Source organism: Oncorhynchus nerka, linkage group LG7 (genome assembly GCF_034236695.1).
Source record: "Oncorhynchus nerka isolate Pitt River linkage group LG7, Oner_Uvic_2.0, whole genome shotgun sequence".
Classification (NCBI taxonomy): domain Eukaryota; kingdom Metazoa; phylum Chordata; class Actinopteri; order Salmoniformes; family Salmonidae; genus Oncorhynchus; species Oncorhynchus nerka.
Genome location: NC_088402.1, coordinates 12,706,542 through 12,727,567, shown reverse-complemented (window position 1 = coordinate 12,727,567; position 21,026 = coordinate 12,706,542). Strand labels below are relative to the sequence as shown.

The following is a 21,026-nucleotide window of genomic DNA, read 5'->3' as shown; positions in this document are numbered from 1 at the left end:
TGTCGCTGAAGTGCCATATAAAATCTGAGGCACACCCAAATCTGGATCCATCATCAATATTTTATATCTTCTTCATGTTCAGGTCCTTTTACTTTGAGAAAATAGAGTGAAATACACCTCTTATGATTGTCCTTATCCAGGCTGCAGTAAGACTTCCAACTTCAATAGATTCCTTTTTAAATGAGGGTATGGTTTAATATCCTTTAACAACAAGCTGGCAAAATGATCAACTGTATAATTACTACTTTAGGGATAGACCTACCTCAATCTGATCAGTTCTAGGTAATAGCCATTAGCAGCAGTGGTATTACTGCAGTTTTCATATTCATGTATAAAGAAAGGATGGATGGGTTGTTATTTTGCTTGGCATGGAAAATATATTTTCCTTCTCAAATAAGATGAACTATTAAACTTTTATAAAACCGTTCTTATTTTTGGGGTGCTGTCCAAATCTTTCTGTTCATTCGTGACGTTTTCTCGTTTATGAATAAGAAACGGACTGGGGATTTTCAGTCAGGCAATATGCTGAATAGCTGTGCACAGTTCCCGGAAAAACAATGGTTGCCATGTTGGAGAAAATGACCTTTTTATGGATTCATGGGGCAGAATGTGTGTGTGTAAAATTCCATGTGGGTGAATTTTATGGTCAGGAGATGTATTTAAAAATGTTTAACCTTTATTTTAGCAGGCATTCTCATTGAGACCAAGGTCTCTTCTACAAGGGAGTCCTGCATACACACTTTACAAATACAACATTTACATTTAAGTCATTTAGCAGACGCTCTTATCCAGAGCGACTTACAAAATAATACAAATATACAAGATTACAAACACTCAAGTAAAACCATCACATACCTCAGTAAAGATTGGCCCCAAATGATTCACTTGAACTGCCTGAGAGGCACCAGTACATCTAGTTGTAGGGAAATCTGTAGATTGTTCCATACATGGGATGCAAATAAACTACCTTCAGTATGTTTTTAAGGTTGTATTTATTCAATAAAAGGTAGAAACGGAGAAGGGCTGTAAGGGGAAAGAATGACTTGGACAACTTAAATTGTCTCTGATGCAACTATAATCTGCACAATCCTTGCAGTGGATGTACTGTGTGTATGTGCATTTATGTGTGACTTTGGGTTTGAACACAACTCAAGTCTCTTGCTCATCACAAGCCCGCTGAGCTAAAGCCTCGGGAAATAAAACCTAAGGCTGATCTGCTGTTCAAATGTAATATACCCTTTAGGTTTTGGAGGGGGGAAAAATCATATTTACTTAGCTTACAACATATCAAATAACAATGACCTACTGTTCCATTGATAACGTTTTTGTTTTCATAGACATTAGGCTACGACGAACATTTACATTTTACTGAAGTCCTTGACGACTACACAATAATACACATGTAAGGTAGCTACAGCATTAGCCTGGGTAATGGACTAAAGGAGACTAACGTAAGGTCCTTGGACGAAGGAGTAACATGTTCTGTTTACTGGGGGAATTGACTCTGGAAGCTAAAACAGCCAAATATTCCCATCTAAATGGGAATCGATTCTCCATTCGGTGCGTTTCTAGAAACATCAACCCCTCTACTTTCATATCACATCAAAATCATTTCACAAATGCAAAAAAAACATTTCAATTGGCTCATTCATCTGCCCTCTTCTCCCCTGTAACTATTCCCCAGGTAATTTCTGTAAATAGAGTGTGTTCTCAGTGAACTTAGCTGGTCAAATAAGGGTTAAATAAAAATAAGTAAATACACACTTACTGTACACGGTTTTAACACAGGTGTTCGGCGACAGACCTCAGCAGTAATTAACACAGGTGGTCCACTCTGTCTTCTGTTGTCCCACAGGTGTTCGGCGACAGACCTCAGCAGTAATTAACACAGGTGGTCCACTCTGTCTTCTGTTGTCCCACAGGTGTTCGGCGACAGACCTCAGCAGTAATTAACACAGGTGGTCCACTCTGTCTTCTGTTTACCCACAGGTGTTCGGCGACAGACCTCAGCAGTAATTAACACAGGTGGTCCACTCTGTCTTCTGTTGTCCCACAGGTGTTCGGCGACAGACCTCAGCAGTAATTAACACAGGTGGTCCACTCTGTCTTCTGTTGTCCCACAGGTGTTCGGCGACAGAATGCAGCAGTAATTAACACAGGTGGTCCACTCTGTCTTCTGTTGTCCCACAGGTGTTCGGCGACAGACCTCAGCAGTAATTAACACAGGTGGTCCACTCTGTCTTCTGTTGTCCCACAGGTGTTCGGCGACAGACCTCAGCAGTAATTAACACAGGTGGTCCACTCTGTCTTCTGTTGTCCGTAAACAAGTGCAGTAATATGGGAGTGTGGGAACCATAACCCTATAAAGGTTGTGTATCAGTTTTAACTTATTTTTTTTTCTTCTAAATTAATTCCCATTTAGATGAAAGATCAGGTCCTTTGTGCTTTCAAAACCGTACCGCAAGCGATGCGTGTCAATGTTCAGACCAAGTGTCTCTGCTCTTAACAAAACTTCCCCATACAGAAGACGCTTTTGTCCAATGACCTTTGTGTGTGTAATGGAACAGTGCGTCGTGATCAAGGGCTAGGGGCTGCATGCGCACATTTCCCAGATTGTACCTTTTTAAAGTTTGACCTTGTGGGGAACATCTGCAAAAACAGCTTGAAATAGGGGCGTAGGGAGACTGAAATGTTAATCAATTGCATGCAACACGTAGACGACACAGGAGGCTGCGGAGGGGAGGACAGCTCATAATAATGTCTGGGGTGGAATGGTATGGAAACCATGGAAACCATGTGTTTGAGTTCGATATCATTCTGTTTGAGCGATTACTCTGAGCCCGTCCTCCCCAATTAAGGTGCCACCAACCTCCTGTGGTAGACACATTAAATCCACAGTAGTTTTTATGTCTAGAATTAAAAAAAATGTATTTTATAAAGAATTCTAAGTAAACACTCATGTTTTGTAGTCTCCTTAATTAATGCTAGATAGTGAAACAAAATAAAAAACAACTGGCAACCCTGCGAAGAACACCCATCCGCCTTCGTCAGACTGCTCGTTTGCGCGGCAGGCCTGCTAGTCACCGGCTTGGCTCCTGTTTTCAGCGGGGGAGGGTTTAGCTAGACAGCTGTAGTAGGGGCGATTATTCCCTTGATTAAAAGTAGCCAGCAGGAACCTGCGAGTTAGAAAGCAAGAGTTTTGGCGCAACTTTATTTTGAAGGGTTTTGACAAGAGAGACTATCATATAATGGAATACAAAAACCGAAACAAGGTGTCAGGCCTGTGGCCAACGTTGCTTCCTTCAGCTTGCTAACTATTAGCTAGTTGTTCCCATTGATGTGTGTAACTAGATTCGTTAGCTTAGCCAGCTAGCTTGTGTTGTTGTTGTGGGTCCACAATACACGGGACCTGGTTGGTTCTACCGCACATTGTTGTAATTTTTTCAAAAACTTTTTTGAAAGTTATTGCTTGTTAAGGTATCTATCCCGAGATAAACATTCTCTGTTATCTTTCTCTGAAATCAAAAGTCGAGCAGTGTGTGTATTTTAAGACAAAGTGATTTGCGCTTGCCAAATTAATTTGACAGGCGTTTTGTTTTTGTTGGTAACTGTCCTCGGCTCAGAATTAAAGACCGGACCGGACCTTTTTTTCCTCCCTTCTCCATCCAACCCTGTTACCAACCGGACAGTACCACGTTAGTCTGTCTGACCCCGGAGCTGACCACACATCACTGCCTACTCAATGGAGGAACATGACAACATGGACTATTTATATCATCAGGTCCTGCAGAAAGACGTTACCCGCAGGTTGCAGGTCGGGCAGGATTTAATAGACTACCTGAACGACCCGCAGAGGTCCTCCGATGTGGAACAAGACAAACCCCGGCTGGATAAAACCATAGATGAGCTGACGGGATGGGTCAACGCCAGCAACTACAAGGTGAGACCGCAGCACATGGGGACATTGCGGTGGACACTGCAGACGGTGGTCCCTTAATTATGCCCCCCCCCCCCTGAACTATCCGGCTTTTTGGACCCTGTTTCACTAACGCAGTTCTTTGATATACATGTTTTGTGATAGGATGTAGCTAGTTTGCCAGGGATGATTATTCTCAGTGTGGGGACATTAGTTAACTAGGAAGGAGAAGCTACTCAGGAATAACGAGCTGTCACCACAGACAGTGTTATTTTGTGAAGCAGGGCGGTCACGCTGTAGCAGAGGGATATATCTTCTAACTGTAATCTCATTAAAACGGAGATAATCTGATTCAAACAGAGAGAGCCCACTAATCTCCCCCGTAATTGGGTCTAACATTTTTGCGTTTTCTTTTGAGTAGTGGGACACTTTCTTTGAATGGAAAAGGGTTAATAATACCAGACGTCAGGTAGCTCTGCTGTCCAGCCTCGTTTGATCAGCCGGTTAGCTAGAAAAATAATAATATTGTATTAAAAGGTCTAATACAAGTAATGCGTTATATTGTGACTCTTAATGTAATGAATGTACTGGGATTGAGTTAGATATCATTTAGTTGTATGTTTTTTTCCCCTGTCGGCTGGCGGTAGTAGTGGACTGTGTGCTTGGAGGAGGACCCCATTGTCAGAGGGCCTAGAGGATGGGGGAGGGGTCGGGCCGTGTTATAATGTCATATCTGTGGAAAATGATGGAATGTGGCCTTTGTTTTCTTTGCTAAATGTATCTCCTCATAATCCCAGACAGTTATGTCTGAACTATACACCATGGAATGAATCCTTGAATCAGACACCGAAGAAGGTGATGCTGGTTAAGTCCACTGGAGGTGAATCCATAACAACTAATACAGAACAAAAATATAAAAGCAACATGCTACAATGTCAGAACATTTTTACTGAGTTACTGTTCATATAAAGGAAATCAGTCGATTTTAAATACATTCATGAGGCCCAGACTGGGAGTACAGATACAGATGTGCATCTGTTGGTCACAGATACCTTAAAAATGTAGGGGCGTGGATCAGAAAACCATTCAGTATCTGGTGTGACCATCATTTTCCTCATGCAGTGTGACACATCTTCTTCACATAGAGTTGATCAGACTATTGATTGTGGTCTGATGTGGAATGTTGTCCCACTCCTCTTCAATGGGTGTGCGAATTTGCTTGATATTGGTGAGAACTGGGACACGCTGTCAATCCAGAGCATCCCAAACATGCTCAATGGGTGACATGTCTGGTGAGTACGCAGGCCATGGAAGAATTGGGACATTTTCAGCTTCCAGGGATTGTGTACAGATCCTTGTGAAATGGGACTGTGCTTTATCATGCTGAAACATGAGGTGATGGTGGGACAAAGGGCCTCAGGATCTGGTCACAGTATCTCTGTGCATTCAAATTTCCATAGACAAAATGCAATTGTGTTCGTTGTCCGTAGCTTATGTCTGCCCATACCATAATCCCACCACCACCATGGGGCACTCTGTTCACAACGTTGACATCAGCAAACTGCTCGCCCACACAATGCCGTACACGTTGTCTGCGGTTGTGAGGCCGGTTGGACATACTGCCAAATTCTCTAAAACGACATTGGAGGCGGCTTATGGTAGAGAAATGAACATTCAATTATCCGGCAACAGTTCTGGTGGACATTCCTGCAGTCAGCATGCCAATTGTACGCTCCCTAAACTTCAGACATCTGTGGCAATGTTGTGTGACCGAACTGCACATTTTAGTGGCCTTTTTTTGCCCCCCCCCAATACAAGGTGCACCTGTGTATTGATATGGCTGTTTATTCAGCTTCTTGATATGCCACACCAGTCAGGTGGATGGATTATCTTGGCAAAGGAGAAATGCTCACTGACAGTAATGTAAACTAATTTATACCCCAAAATTTGAGAGAAATGCGTTGGGCAAATTGATTATTAAACATTTATTTCAAATCCTAAAACATGCGAACAAAGCTTTACATGTTGCGTTTACATTTTTGGTGTGGTGTATTTTAAAGATGTTTCTTTTACCTTCCCTAATATAACACCAGTGTTATAAGCCTATGGAAAGTCTCGGGCTGGACCAGGGCTGCAATGGAAAAAAGGTCACACTACTTTCCAGAAGAGCCAGTGAAATACAACTATAATCAACCCTTAACAGTATCCTCTTATTTCCCTGAGGGTTATAGGTCATATTACAGGGAACAATAAGATGATGACAGTTTGACAGAAACACAGATGTGAAAACAGGATAATGCTGTAATTACGTTGGCCAGGGTGGGATTTAGAGGTTTAGTAATATGAGCCTGGGCCAATTACAACTGAATTCCCTATTCCATAGAGAGCTCCTGTACAGTATAGATCTGTGGGCCGTATTCACGAAGCTTCTCAAAAGTACTGATTTTATTCATTTTATTCTTCATGATTTTAAATGTTTTTACTTTGCTCTCCAAATAATAGCTACTAATTGGTCTAGAGGAGAGAAGGGGAGTGGCCGTCTTCTGTGAAGATGCTGAGTCATCCCAGATGAGAGAGGAGCGAGAAGGGAGGGGAAGTGAGAGAGAAGAGGGGGAAAGATTAATGGATGCAGAGTGACCCGGAGAGCTGTGTACAGACTGAGACTGCTAATGCTGCTGGTGCCTCTTAGAGTACTACTGTATGAGTCATAATACCCATAAACCTAGTGGGTAAAACAAGGAAATGGTTCCAATCATTTTTCCCATAGAGGATTTTAGATACACTTCAAATAGGGCCTGTGTTTCGTGTAGGCGTTTACCCTGGTGTGACGTTCTGATAATTGTAAATCTCTCTAAAAACAAGGTGACTTTTTTAATAAATATGTTTGCTGTATTTACCCCCCCACAAATGAAATGTGACCGACTTCCTTGATTCGGTCTTATGTAGAAAAATGTGGTTTTAATTTTTAAATTTTTTAATTGATTTACATTGGATAAAAGCAGAGACACAGAGCTACTAAATGGTATATCATACACTGCATTTGAGGAACAATGGGAAAGTAATTCTGCTTTGAAAGTTGCTGAACTTGTAACCCCACTTTTGAGAAAATGGCCCTTGAATGTTTTGGTACACCTATTGGAGAGCACTTCTTTGTTTACACCCATTCAGCATTGTTCACACCCTCTTAAGCCTTAGCCCCACCCATCTCATTAAGGATTCACATGTGAGCTCATGTGCTAAACAGAGTGAAAAGATGAAGACTAATAGGTAAAAGTAGTAGCCTACAACAAGGAACACATCTAGGTAAACAAAGTGTCCAGATAGAACATATTTTTAAAATATTAGATGACACACCTGTCTAAATTGATGGGTCATGTGAAAGAAATGCTATAACCCCCAGCCACGTCTTGCCAAGTGGGCGGGTCTCTACAGAAGGTGTAAACGATACAGCCAAATAGTTACTTACATAGTAGCAACAGCAGAAATCGTGTCAATATAAAATAAATAAAAAACAAGTGTCTGCCAGTAGAGAAAGAACAAAATTATATACAGTCTGTACTAGAGGTCGACCGATTATGATTTTTCAACACCGATACCGATTATTGGAGGACCAAAAAAGCCTATATCGATTAATCGGCCAATTTTTATTTATTTATTTATTTGTAATAATGACAATTACAACAATACTAAATGAACACTTATTTTAACTTAATATAATACATGAATAAAATCAATTTAGCCTCAAGTAAATAATGAAACATGTTCAATTTGGTTTCAATAAGTGTTGGAGAAGAAAGTAAAAGTGCAATATGTGCCATGTAAGAAAGCTAACGTTTAAGTTCCTTGCTCAGAACATGAAAACATATGAAAGCTGGTGGTTCCTTTTAACATGTCTTCAATATTCCCAGGTAAGAAGTTTTAGGTTGTAGTTATTATAGGACTATTTCCCTCTATACCATTTGTATTTCTTTAACCTTTGACTATTAGATGTTCTTATAGGCACTTTAGTATTGCCAGTGTAACAGTATAGCTTCCGTACCTCTCCTCGCTCCTCCCTGGGCTCGAACCAGCAACACAACGACAACAGCCACCATCGAACCAGCGTTACCCATGCAGAGCAAGGGGAACAACTACTAGAAGGCTCAGAGCGAGTGACGTTTGAAACGCTATTAGCGCTCGCTAACTAGCTAGCCATTTCACTTCGGTTACACCAGCCTCATCTCGGGAGTTGATAGGCTTGAAGTCATAAACAGCGCAATGCTTGACGCACAACGAAGTTGCTAGCTAGCAACTTACCTTGGCTTACTGCATTTGCGTAACAGGCAGTCTCCCTGTGGAGTGCAACGAGAGAGAGGCAGGTCGTTATTGCATTGGACTAGTTAACTGTAAGGTTGCAAGATTGGATCCCCCGAGCTGACAAGGTGAAAATCTGTCGTTCTGCCCCTAAACAGGCAGTTAACCCACTGTTCCTAGGCCGTCATTGAAAATACAATGTGTTCTTAACTGACTTGCCTAGTTAAATAAAGGTATACATCTTTTTACAAAATCAGCAAATTGGCGCCCAAAAATACCGATTTCCAATTGTTATGAAAACTTGAAATCGTCCCTAATTAATCGGCCATTCCGATTAATCGGTCAACCTCTAGTCTGTACAACAACAATATCAATAACCATATCAGTGGTAGATGAGGTAGTTATATGCATACAATCAGGGGTAAAGTGGCTGAGCAGCAGGATAAAATAATAATAGCAGCAACATATGGTGTGTGTGTGTGTGTGTGTGTGCGTGTGTGTGTTAGGAGAGAATCATGTGGATAGAGGAACGGCAGATAGTGCTGATGACTGGGAACTCTTCCCCCCCCCCAATGATGAACTGGTCTGTCCCCCCCTGGTCTGTCTTCCCCCAATGATGAACTGGTCTGTCTTCCCCCCCAATGATGAACTGGTCTGTCTTCCCCCAATGATGAACTGGTCTGTCTTCCCCCAATGATGAACTGGTCTGTCTTCCCCCTGGTCTGTCTTCCCCCAATGATGAACTGGTCTGTCTTCCCCCAATGATGAACTGGTCTGTCTTCCCCCAATGATGAACTGGTCTGTCTTCCCCTGGTCTGTCTTCCCCCCATGATGAACTGGTCTGTCTTCCCCCCAATGATGAACTGGTCTGTCTTCCCCCAATGATGAACTGGTCTGTCTTCCCCCAATGATGAACTGGTCTGTCTTCCCCCAATGATGAACTGGTCTGTCTTCCCCCAATGATGAACTGGTCTGTCTTCCCCCAATGATGAACTGGTCTGTCTTCCCCCAATGATGAACTGGTCTGTCTTCCCCCAATGATGAACTGGTCTGTCTTCCCCCAATGATGAACTGGTCTGTCTTCCCCCAATGATGAACTGGTCTGTCTTCCCCCAATGATGAACTGGTCTGTCTTCCCCCAATGATGAACTGGTCTGTCTTCCCCCAATGATGAACTGGTCTGTCTTCCCCCCAATGATGAACTGGTCTGTCTTCCCTGGTCTGTCTTCCCCCAATGATGAACTGGTCTGTCTTCCCCCAATGATGAACTGGTCTGTCTTCCCCCAATGATGAACTGGTCTGTCTTCCCCCCAATGATGAACTGGTCTGTCTTCCCCCAATGATGAACTGTCTGTCTTCCCCCAATCTGGTCCCCCAATGATGAACTGGTCTGTCTTCCCCCAATGATGAACTGGTCTGTCTTCCCCCAATGATGAACTGGTCTGTCTTCCCCCCCCAATGATGAACTGGTCTGTCTTCCCCCAATGATGAACTGGTCTGTCTTCCCCCAATGATGAACTGGTCTGTCTTCCCCCAATGATGAACTGGTCTGTCTTCCCCCCCCAATGATGAACTGGTCTGTCTTCCCCCAATGATGAACTGGTCTGTCTTCCCCCAATGATGAACTGGTCTGTCTTCCCCCCAATGATGAACTGGTCTGTCTTCCCCCAATGATGAACTGGTCTGTCTTCCCCCCAATGATGAACTGGTCTGTCTTCCCCCAATGATGAACTGGTCTGTCTTCCCCCCAATGATGAACTGGTCTGTCTTCCCCCAATGATGAACTGGTCTGTCTTCCCCCAATGATGAACTGGTCTGTCTTCCCCCCCTCCCCAATGATGAACTGGTCTGTCTTCCCCCAATGATGAACTGGTCTGTCTTCCCCCAATGATGAACTGGTCTGTCTTCCCCCCAATGATGAACTGGTCTGTCTTCCCCCAATGATGAACTGGTCTGTCTTCCCCCAATGATGAACTGGTCTGTCTTCCCCCAATGATGAACTGGTCTGTCTTCCCCCCAATGATGAACTGGTCTGTCTTCCCCCAATGATGAACTGGTCTGTCTTCCCCCAATGATGAACTGGTCTGTCTTCCCCCAATGATGAACTGGTCTGTCTTCCCCCAATGATGAACTGGTCTGTCTTCCCCCAATGATGAACTGGTCTGTCTTCCCCCAATGATGAACTGGTCTGTCTTCCCCCAATGATGAACTGGTCTGTCTTCCCCCAATGATGAACTGGTCTGTCTTCCCCCAATGATGAACTGGTCTGTCTTCCCCCAATGATGAACTGGTCTGTCTTCCCCCAATGATGAACTGGTCTGTCTTCCCCCAATGATGAACTGGTCTGTCTTCCCCCAATGATGAACTGGTCTGTCTTCCCCCAATGATGAACTGGTCTGTCTTCCCCCAATGATGAACTGGTCTGTCTTCCCCCCCCAATGATGAACTGGTCTGTCTTCCCCCCAATGATGAACTGGTCTGTCTTCCCCCCAATGATGAACTGGTCTGTCTTCCCCCAATGATGAACTGGTCTGTCTTCCCCCAATGATGAACTGGTCTGTCTTCCCCCAATGATGAACTGGTCTGTCTTCCCCCAATGATGAACTGGTCTGTCTTCCCCCAATGATGAACTGGTCTGTCTTCCCCCAATGATGAACTGGTCTGTCTTCCCCCAATGATGAACTGGTCTGTCTTCCCCCCAATGATGAACTGGTCTGTCTTCCCCCAATGATGAACTGGTCTGTCTTCCCCCCCAATGATGAACTGGTCTGTCTTCCCCCAATGATGAACTGGTCTGTCTTCCCCCCCAATGATGAACTGGTCTGTCTTCCCCCAATGATGAACTGGTCTGTCTTCCCCCAATGATGAACTGGTCTGTCTTCCCCCCAATGATGAACTGGTCTGTCTTCCCCCCAATGATGAACTGGTCTGTCTTCCCCCAATGATGAACTGGTCTGTCTTCCCCCCCAATGATGAACTGGTCTGTCTTCCCCCAATGATGAACTGGTCTGTCTTCCCCCAATGATGAACTGGTCTGTCTCCCCCCCAATGATGAACTGGTCTGTCTTCCCCCCCAATGATGAACTGGTCTGTCTTCCCCCAATGATGAACTGGTCTGTCTTCCCCCCCCAATGATGAACTGGTCTGTCTTCCCCCAATGATGAACTGGTCTGTCTCCCCCAATGATGAACTGGTCTGTCCCCCAATGATGAACTGGTCTGTCTTCCCCCAATGATGAACTGGTCTGTCTTCCCCCATGATGAACTGGTCTGTCTTCCCCCAATGATGAACTGGTCTGTCTTCCCCCAATGATGAACTGGTCTGTCTTCCCCCAATGATGAACTGGTCTGTCTTCCCCCCAATGATGAACTGGTCTGTCTTCCCCCAATGATGAACTGGTCTGTCTTCCCCCCCATGATGAACTGGTCTGTCTTCCCCCAATGATGAACTGGTCTTCTTCCCCCAATGATGAACTGGTCTGTCTTCCCCCAATGATGAACTGGTCTGTCTTCCCCCCCAATGATGAACTGGTCTGTCTTCCCCCAATGATGAACTGGTCTGTCTTCCCCCAATGATGAACTGGTCTGTCTCCCCCAATGATGAACTGGTCTGTCTTCCCCCCCCAATGATGAACTGGTCTGTCTTCCCCCCAATGATGAACTGGTCTGTCTTCCCCCCCAATGATGAACTGGCCTGTCTCCCCCAATGATGAACTGGTCTGTCTTCCCCCAATGATGAACTGGTCTGTCTCCCCCCAATGATGAACTGGTCTGTCTTCCCCCAATGATGAACTGGTCTGTCTTCCCCCCCAATGATGAACTGGTCTGTCTCCCCCCAATGATGAACTGGTCTGTCTCCCCCCCAATGATGAACTGGTCTGTCTCCCCCCCAATGATGAACTGGTCTGTCTTCCCCCAATGATGAACTGGTCTGTCCCCCCCCCCCCCAATGATGAACTGGTCTGTCTCCCCCCCCCAATGATGAACTGGTCTGTCCGAACCACGCATGACCAAGGGAATCTATATTCAGAGAGCCTGTTTCTGTCCTGCCCTTGATTTTGGTGCAGGGCATGTGATGTCCATAGCCTCTACATCGCAAAACTCCCAGATCTTCTAAAACAGATCAGTTTGTTTAGCTGTGTCCAGGAGGTGCTTGTACAGGCAGACCATCAATGGGAGGAAGGATGTCAGCGTTGGGCAGCAGCTGAAACCTGGTCACGACGGAGTCTGAACGATACTTGGAGACAACAACACCAAGCTCCAGAGCATCGGAGCTGTAAAACAGGAAATAACAAAATGAATCGAGAAGACATTACAACCTTGCATAACATCAATTCACCTCCCAAGTGTAGATAAGTTGAATATCCTCATACAATGCAATGAACATGACATTCATCTGAAGTGCTGGTACTGTCTGATCTGTGGCAGCGGCCTGAAGTACCAGCCATATCTTTCCACCAGCACCGAACCATTGTCCAGTCCAACCAGCTGTGAGATGTTGACCCCTGTCACAGTGCTGTCCTTCACAACAGCAGCAATCTCAGACAAAGTGTTCACTCTGGTCTTTCTGAAGCGCTTCTTGATGAGGCCGAAGCACCAGTCGGTGGCAAACTTGGTGTGACCAGTGATCAGGAAGTGAAGGTCCAGACTGTGGTGGAGCTTGTGCATGGTCCACCAGGCACAATACCAGAGCACAGACTTGTTTTGGCCACTGCAGTTGTCACATTTCAGGGCCACACGTGTTTCCCCAATATCGATTAATCGACATGCCTTCATCAATCAAGTAGTTGACTTGTTGTGGTATTCCTTCACAGCAGACACCAAACAAGCCACACTTGCGAGGAGTTAAAAGGTAGATGGGACCTGGCTACATAGGGTCTGAAGGATAGTAGATGGGACCTGGCTACATAGGGTCAGATGGATAGTAGATGGGACCTGGCTACATAGGGTCAGAAGGATAGTAGATGGGACCTGGCTACATAGGGTCAGATGGATAGTAGATGGGACCTGGCTACATAGGGTCAGAAGGATAGTAGATGGACCTGGCTACATAGGGTCAGATGGATAGTAGATGGACCTGGGTCAGATGGATGGTAGATGGACCTGGCTACATAGGGTCAGATGGATAGTAGATGGGACCTGGCTACATAGGGTCAGATGGATAGTAGATGGACCTGGCTACATAGGGTCAGATGGATAGTAGATGGACCTGGCTACATAGGGTCAGATGGATAGTAGATGGACCTGGGTCAGAAGGATAGTAGATGGACCTGGCTACATAGGGTCAGATGGATAGTAGATGGACCTGGCTACATAGGGTCAGATGGATAGTAGATTGGACCTGGCTACATAGGGTCAGATGGATAGTAGATGGACCTGGCTACATAGGGTCAGAAGGATAGTAGATGGACCTGGCTACATAGGGTCAGATGGATAGTAGATGGGACCTGGCTACATAGGGTCAGATGGATAGTAGATGGGACCTGGCTACATAGGGTCAGATGGATAGTAGATGGAGCTGGCTACATAGGGTCAGATGGATAGTAGATGGACCTGGCTACATAGGGTCAGATGGATAGTAGATGGACCTGGCTACATAGGGTCAGATGGATAATAGATGGGACCTGGCTACATAGGGTCAGATGGATAGTAGATGGGACCTGGCTACATAGGGTCAGATGGATAGTAGATGGACCTGGCTACATAGGGTCAGATGGATAGTAGATGGACCTGGCTACATAGGGTCAGATGGATAGTAGATGGACCTGGCTACATAGGGTCAGATGGATAGTAGATGGACCTGGCTACATAGGGTCAGATGGATAGTAGATGGACCTGGCTACATAGGGTCAGGAGGATAGTAGATGGGACCTGGGTCAGAAGGATAGTAGATGGGACCTGGCTACATAGGGTCAGATGGATAGTAGATGGACCTGGCTACATAGGGTCAGATGGATAGTAGATGGACCTGGCTACATAGGGTCAGAAGGATAGTAGATGGACCTGGCTACATAGGGTCAGATGGATAGTAGATGGACCTGGCTACATAGGGTCAGATGGATAGTGCACCTGCAAACAACATCATAACACCCTGTCATTTTCACCCCTGTCAGTTCTTATTTTATTGAACCTTTATTTTACTAGGTCTTTACACAGCTCAGTGAAAGGCATTTCCCTGCATCCCATATATGATATATATGATATATTATCCATCTATGTCCTTAATCCGTATAAAGGAGGACATGTTGCTGACTTGTTGAGTAAAGTCAAAGCTGGAATGTTTCCTGATGTCTTTGCCTGCTGGTTCAAGACTACAAGACTACAGGTCTTTCTGATTGGAGGCATTAGTCCATTCTCCTTGTATGACTGGTGGAGGAGAGACAGGCGTGTTCTACAGGTCTTTCTGATTGGAGGCATTAGTCCATTCTCCTTGTATGACTGGTGGAGGAGAGACAGGCGTGTTCTACAGGTCTTTCTGATTGGAGACATTAGTCCATTCTCCTTGTATGACTGGTGGAGGAGAGACAGGCGTGTTCTACAGGTCTTTCTGATTGGAGGCATTAGTCCATTCTCCTTGTATGACTGGTGGAGGAGAGACAGGCGTGTTCTACAGGTCTTTCTGATTGGAGGCATTAGTCCATTCTCCTTGTATGACTGGTGGAGGAGAGACAGGCGTGTTCTACAGGTCTTTCTGATTGGAGGCATTAGTCCATTCTCCTTGTATGACTGGTGGAGGAGAGACAGGCGTGTTCTATAGGTCTTTCTGATTGGAGGCATTAGTCCATTCTCCTTGTATGACTGGTGGAGGAGAGACAGGCGTGTTCTACAGGTCTTTCTGATTGGAGGCATTAGTCCATTCTCCTTGTATGACTGGTGGAGGAGAGACAGGCGTGTTCTACAGGTCTTTCTGATTGGAGGCATTAGTCCATTCTCCTTGTATGACTGGTGGAGGAGAGACAGGCGTGTTCTACAGGTCTTTCTGATTGGAGGCATTAGTCCATTCTCCTTGTGTGACTGGTGGAGGAGAGACAGGTGTGTTCTATAGGTCTTTCTGATTGGAGGCATTAGTCCATTCTCCTTGTATGACTGGTGGAGGAGAGACAGGCGTGTTCTACAGGTCTTTCTGATTGGAGGCATTAGTCCATTCTCCTTGTATGACTGGTGGAGGAGAGACAGGTGTGTTCTATAGGTCTTTCTGATTGGAGGCGTTAGACCATTCTCCTTATATGACTGGTGGAGGAGAGTTTTGTCATTATTTAGTATGGTCAGGGCGTGAGTTGGGGTGGGCAGTCTGTTTGTTTTTCTATGATTTTGGGATTTCTATGTTTCGGCCTAGTATGGTTCTCAATCAGAGGCAGGTGTCATTAGTTGTCTCTGATTGAGAATCATACTTAGGTAGCCTGGGTTTGCACTGTAGGTACATATTAGGAGCAATGCAACCAGACACTTCCCAGGGGGCATTGTGTCTGTTGAATGGCCTGACATGTGGCAGTCCAGTTCTGTGGTGTCTCTGTCTATAGTAACTGCCAGAGAGGAGAACTGATGCCCCTCTGAACTAAAGCCTTAGCTTGGTAAGTCTTCAGGTCTTAGACATGGTCCCAACCCCTTCCTCTGGTTAGGATGGATGGATGGATGGATGGACTGACAGTTGACCAGGCAGGATGGATGGACTGACAGTTGACCAGGCAGGATGGATGGACTGACAGTTGACCAGGCAGGATGGATGGGTGGATGGATGGACTGACAGTTGACCAGGCAGGATGGATGGATGGACTGACAGTTGACCAGGCAGGATGGATGGATGGACTGACAGTTGACCAGGCAGGATGGATGGATGGATGGACTGACAGTTGACCAGGCAGGATGGATGGATGGATGGATGGAATGACAGTTGACCAGGCAGGATGGATGGAATGACAGTTGACCAGGCAGGATGGATGGATGGATGGACTGACAGTTGACCAGGCAGGATGGATGGATGGACTGACAGTTGACCAGGCAGTATGGATGGATGGACTGACAGTTGACCAGGCAGGATGGATGGATGGACTGACAGTTGACCAGGCAGGATGGATGGATGGATGGATGGATGGAATGACAGTTGACCAGGCAGTATGGATGGATGGATGGATGGAATGACAGTTGACCAGGCAGTATGGATGGATGGATGGATGGAATGACAGTTGACCAGGCAGGATGGATGGATGGATGGATGGAATGACAGTTGACCAGGCAGGATGGATGGATGAACTGACAGTTGACCAGGCAGGATGGATGGACTGACAGTTGACCAGGCAGGATGGATGGGTGGATGGATGGATGGACTGACAGTTGACCAGGCAGTATGGATGGATGAACTGACAGTTGACCAGGCAGGATGGATGGATGGATGGACTGACAGTTGACCAGGCAGTTTGGATGGGTGGACTGACAGTTGACCAGGCAGGATGGATGGATGGACTGACAGTTGACCAGGCAGGATGGATGGATGGATGGAATGACAGTTGACCAGGCAGGATGGATGGATGGACTGACAGTTTACCAGGCAGGATGGATGGATGGATGGATGGACTGACAGTTGACCAGGCAGGATGGATGGATGGACTGACAGTTGACCAGGCAGGATGGATGGATGGAATGACAGTTGACCAGGCAGGATGGATGGGTGGATGGATGGACTGACAGTTGACCAGGCAGGATGGATGGATGGACTGACAGTTGACCAGGCAGTATGGATGGATGGATGGAATGACAGTTGGCAATGCAGTTTGGATGGATGGATGGATGGACTGACAGTTGACCAGGCAGTATGGATGGGTGGATGGACTGACAGTTGACCAGGCAGTATGGATGGATGGATGGATGGATGGATGGACTGACAGTTGACCAGGCAGTATGGATGGATGGATGGATGGAATGACAGTTGACCAGGCAGTATGGATGGATGAACTGACAGTTGACCAGGCAGGATGGATGGATGGATGGAATGACAGTTGACCAGGCAGTATGGATGGATGAACTGACAGTTGACCAGGCAGGATGGATGAATGGATGGATGGATGGACTGACAGCTGACCAGGCAGTTTGGATGGGTGGACTGACAGTTGACCAGGCAGAATGGATGGATGGACTGACAGTTGACCAGGCAGTATGGATGGATGGATGGAATGACAGTTGGCAATGCAGTTTGGATGGATGGATGGATGGACTGACAGTTGACCAGGCAGTATGGATGGATGGAATGACAGTTGACCAGGCACGATGGATGGATGGACTGACAGTTGACCAGGCAGTATGGATGGATGGACTGACAGTTGACCAGGCAGGATGGATGGATGGACTGACAGTTGACCAGGCAGGATGGATGGATGGACTGACAGTTGACCAGGCAGGATGGATGGATGGACTGACAGTTGACCAGGCAGGATGGATGGATGGACTGACAGTTGACCAGGCAGTATGGATGGATGGAATGACAGTTGACCAGGCAGTATGGATGGATGGATGGATGGACTGACAGTTGACCAGGCAGGATGGATGGATGGATGGATGGAATGACAGTTGGCCAGGCAGTATGGATGGATGGATGGATGGACTGATAGTTGACCAGGCAGTATGGATGGATGGAATGACAGTTGACCAGGCAGTATGGATGGATGGACTGACAGTTGACCAGGCAGGATGGATGGAATGACAGTTGGCCAGGCAGTATGGATGGATGGATGGACTGATAGTTGACCAGGCTGGATGGATGGATGGACTGACAGTTGACCAGGCTGGATGGATGGATGGACTGACAGTTGACCAGGCAGGATGGATGGATGGACTGACAGTTGACCAGGCAGGATGGATGGATGGATGGATGGATGGATGGATGGATGGATGGAATGACAGTTGACCAGGCAGTATGGATGGATGGATGGATGGAATGACAGTTGGCCAGGCAGTATGGATGGATGGATGGATGGAATGACAGTTGACCAGGCAGTATGGATGGATGGAATGACAGTTGACCAGGCAGTATGGATGGATGGATGGATGGACTGACAGTTGACCAGGCAGGATGGATGGATGGATGGATGGAATGACAGTTGGCCAGGCAGTATGGATGGATGGATGGATGGACTGATAGTTGACCAGGCAGTATGGATGGATGGAATGACAGTTGACCAGGCAGTATGGATGGATGGACTGACAGTTGACCAGGCAGGATGGATGGAATGACAGTTGGCCAGGCAGTATGGATGGATGGATGGACTGATAGTTGACCAGGCTGGATGGATGGATGGACTGACAGTTGACCAGGCTGGATGGATGGATGGACTGACAGTTGACCAGGCAGGATGGATGGATGGACTGACAGTTGACCAGGCAGGATGGATGGATGGATGGATGGATGGATGGAATGACAGTTGACCAGGCAGTATGGATGGATGGATGGATGGAATGACAGTTGGCCAGGCAGTATGGATGGATGGATGGATGGAATGACAGTTGACCAGGCAGTATGGATGGATGGAATGACAGTTGACCAGGCAGTATGGATGGATGGATGGAATGACAGTTGGCAATGCAGTTTGGATGGATGGATGGATGGACTGACAGTTGACCAGGCAGTATGGATGGGTGGATGGACTGACAGTTGACCAGGCAGTATGGATGGATGGATGGATGGATGGATGGACTGACAGTTGACCAGGCAGTATGGATGGATGGATGGATGGAATGACAGTTGACCAGGCAGTATGGATGGATGAACTGACAGTTGACCAGGCAGGATGGATGGATGGATGGATGGAATGACAGTTGACCAGGCAGTATGGATGGATGAACTGACAGTTGACCAGGCAGGATGGATGAATGGATGGATGGATGGACTGACAGCTGACCAGGCAGTTTGGATGGGTGGACTGACAGTTGACCAGGCAGAATGGATGGATGGACTGACAGTTGACCAGGCAGTATGGATGGATGGATGGAATGACAGTTGGCAATGCAGTTTGGATGGATGGATGGATGGACTGACAGTTGACCAGGCAGTATGGATGGATGGAATGACAGTTGACCAGGCAGGATGGATGGATGGACTGACAGTTGACCAGGCAGTATGGATGGATGGACTGACAGTTGACCAGGCAGTATGGATGGATGGACTGACAGTTGACCAGGCAGGATGGATGGATGGACTGACAGTTGACCAGGCAGGATGGATGGATGGACTGACAGTTGACCAGGCAGGATGGATGGATGGACTGACAGTTGACCAGGCAGTATGGATGGATGGAATGACAGTTGGCCAGGCAGTATGGATGGATGGACTGACAGTTGACCAGGCAGGATGGATGGATGGAATGACAGTTGGCCAGGCAGTATGGATGGATGGATGGATGGACTGATAGTTGACCAGGCAGTATGGATGGATGGAATGACAGTTGACCAGGCAGTATGGATGGATGGACTGACAGTTGACCAGGCAGGATGGATGGAATGACAGTTGGCCAGGCAGTATGGATGGATGGATGGATGGATGGACTGATAGTTGACCAGGCTGGATGGATGGATGGAATGACAGTTGACCAGGCAGTATGGATGGATGGATGGATGGATGAACTGACAGTTGACCAGGCAGTATGGATGGATGGAATGACAGTTGACCAGGCAGTATGGATGGATGGATGGATGGATGGACTGACAGTTGACCAGGCAGGATGGATGGATGGATGGAATGACAGTTGGCCATGCAGTTTGGATGGATGGATGGATGGATTGACCAGGCAGTTTGAATGGCTGGCTGGCTGGACTGATAGTTGACCAGGCAGTTTGAATGGATGGCTGGCTGGACTGATAGTTGACCAGGCAGTTTGAATGGATGGATGAATAGATGGACGGACGAACTGACCAGGCAGTTTTGGTAAAGATGCTATGTCATCTTTATCTCGTGATTCTGCAAAGTCACTCTTAGACGGTCGATGTGTGTTTATAGTGTATTAGTATCAGAGGGGCCTGAGAATACCTGAGTGGACATATGGTCCTTCTCTCCTCCCCCTCCCCTCTCTGATCCCCCTCTCCCCCTCAATTTATCAAAATTGGGTTTTGTTTTCAAATTCTGTGTAATCTGAGGGGAAATATGTGTCTCTAATATGGTCATACATTTGACAGGACGGTTAGGAAGTGCAGCTCAGTTTCCACCTCATTTTGTGGGCAGTGTGCACATAGGCAGACCTGGCTCTCAAGAGAAGACAGGCTATGGCGTCCTTTCTCAATAGCAAGGCTATGCTCACTGAGTCTGTACATAGTCTAAGATTTCCTTTAGTTTAGGTCAGTCACAGTGGTCAGGTATTCTGCCACTGTGTACTCTCTGTTTAGGGCCAAATAGCATTCTAGTTTGCTCTTTTTTTTGTAAATTCTTTCCAATGTGTCAAGTAATTATCTTTTTGTTTTCTCATGATTTGGTTGGTTCTAATTGTGTTGCTGTCCTGGGGATCTGTGGGGTCTGTTTGTGAACAGAGCCCCAGGACCAGCTTGCTTAGGGGGCTCTTCTCCAGGTTCATCTCTGTAGGTGATGGCTTTGTTATGGAAGGTTTGGGAATCGCTTCCTTTTAGGTGGTTATAGAATTTAACGGTTCTTTTCTGGATTTTGATAATTAGTGGGTATCGGCCTAATTCTGCTCTGCATGCACTATTTGGTGTTCTACGTTGTACACGGAGGATATTTTAGCAGAATTCTGCATGCAGAGTCTCAATTTGGTGTTCGTCCCATTTTTTGAAGTCTTGGTTGGTGAGCGGACCCCAGACCTCACAACCATAAAGGGCAATGG

The 21,026-nt window shown here is 46.3% G+C and overlaps 1 protein-coding gene across 26 annotated transcripts in view; it reads left to right on the top strand.

Annotated features, from left to right (window-relative positions):
• The first annotated feature begins 3,058 nt into the window (after positions 1-3,058).
• The window catches only part of LOC115124612 (CLIP-associating protein 2-like), a 180,074-nt gene continuing 162,106 nt past the window's right edge, over positions 3,059-21,026 (top strand). For 18 of the 26 annotated variants that reach the window (XM_065020214.1, XM_065020221.1, XM_065020215.1 and 15 more), the window contains exon 1: positions 3,061-3,940. In XM_065020214.1, coding sequence (XP_064876286.1) covers positions 3,743-3,940 — 198 coding nt within the window. In that variant the 5' untranslated portion in view covers positions 3,061-3,742. Of the gene's footprint in view, positions 3,941-21,026 lie in introns of all 26 variants that reach the window. The other 8 variants (XM_065020209.1, XM_065020199.1, XM_065020200.1 and 5 more) reach the window with 3 other exon arrangements.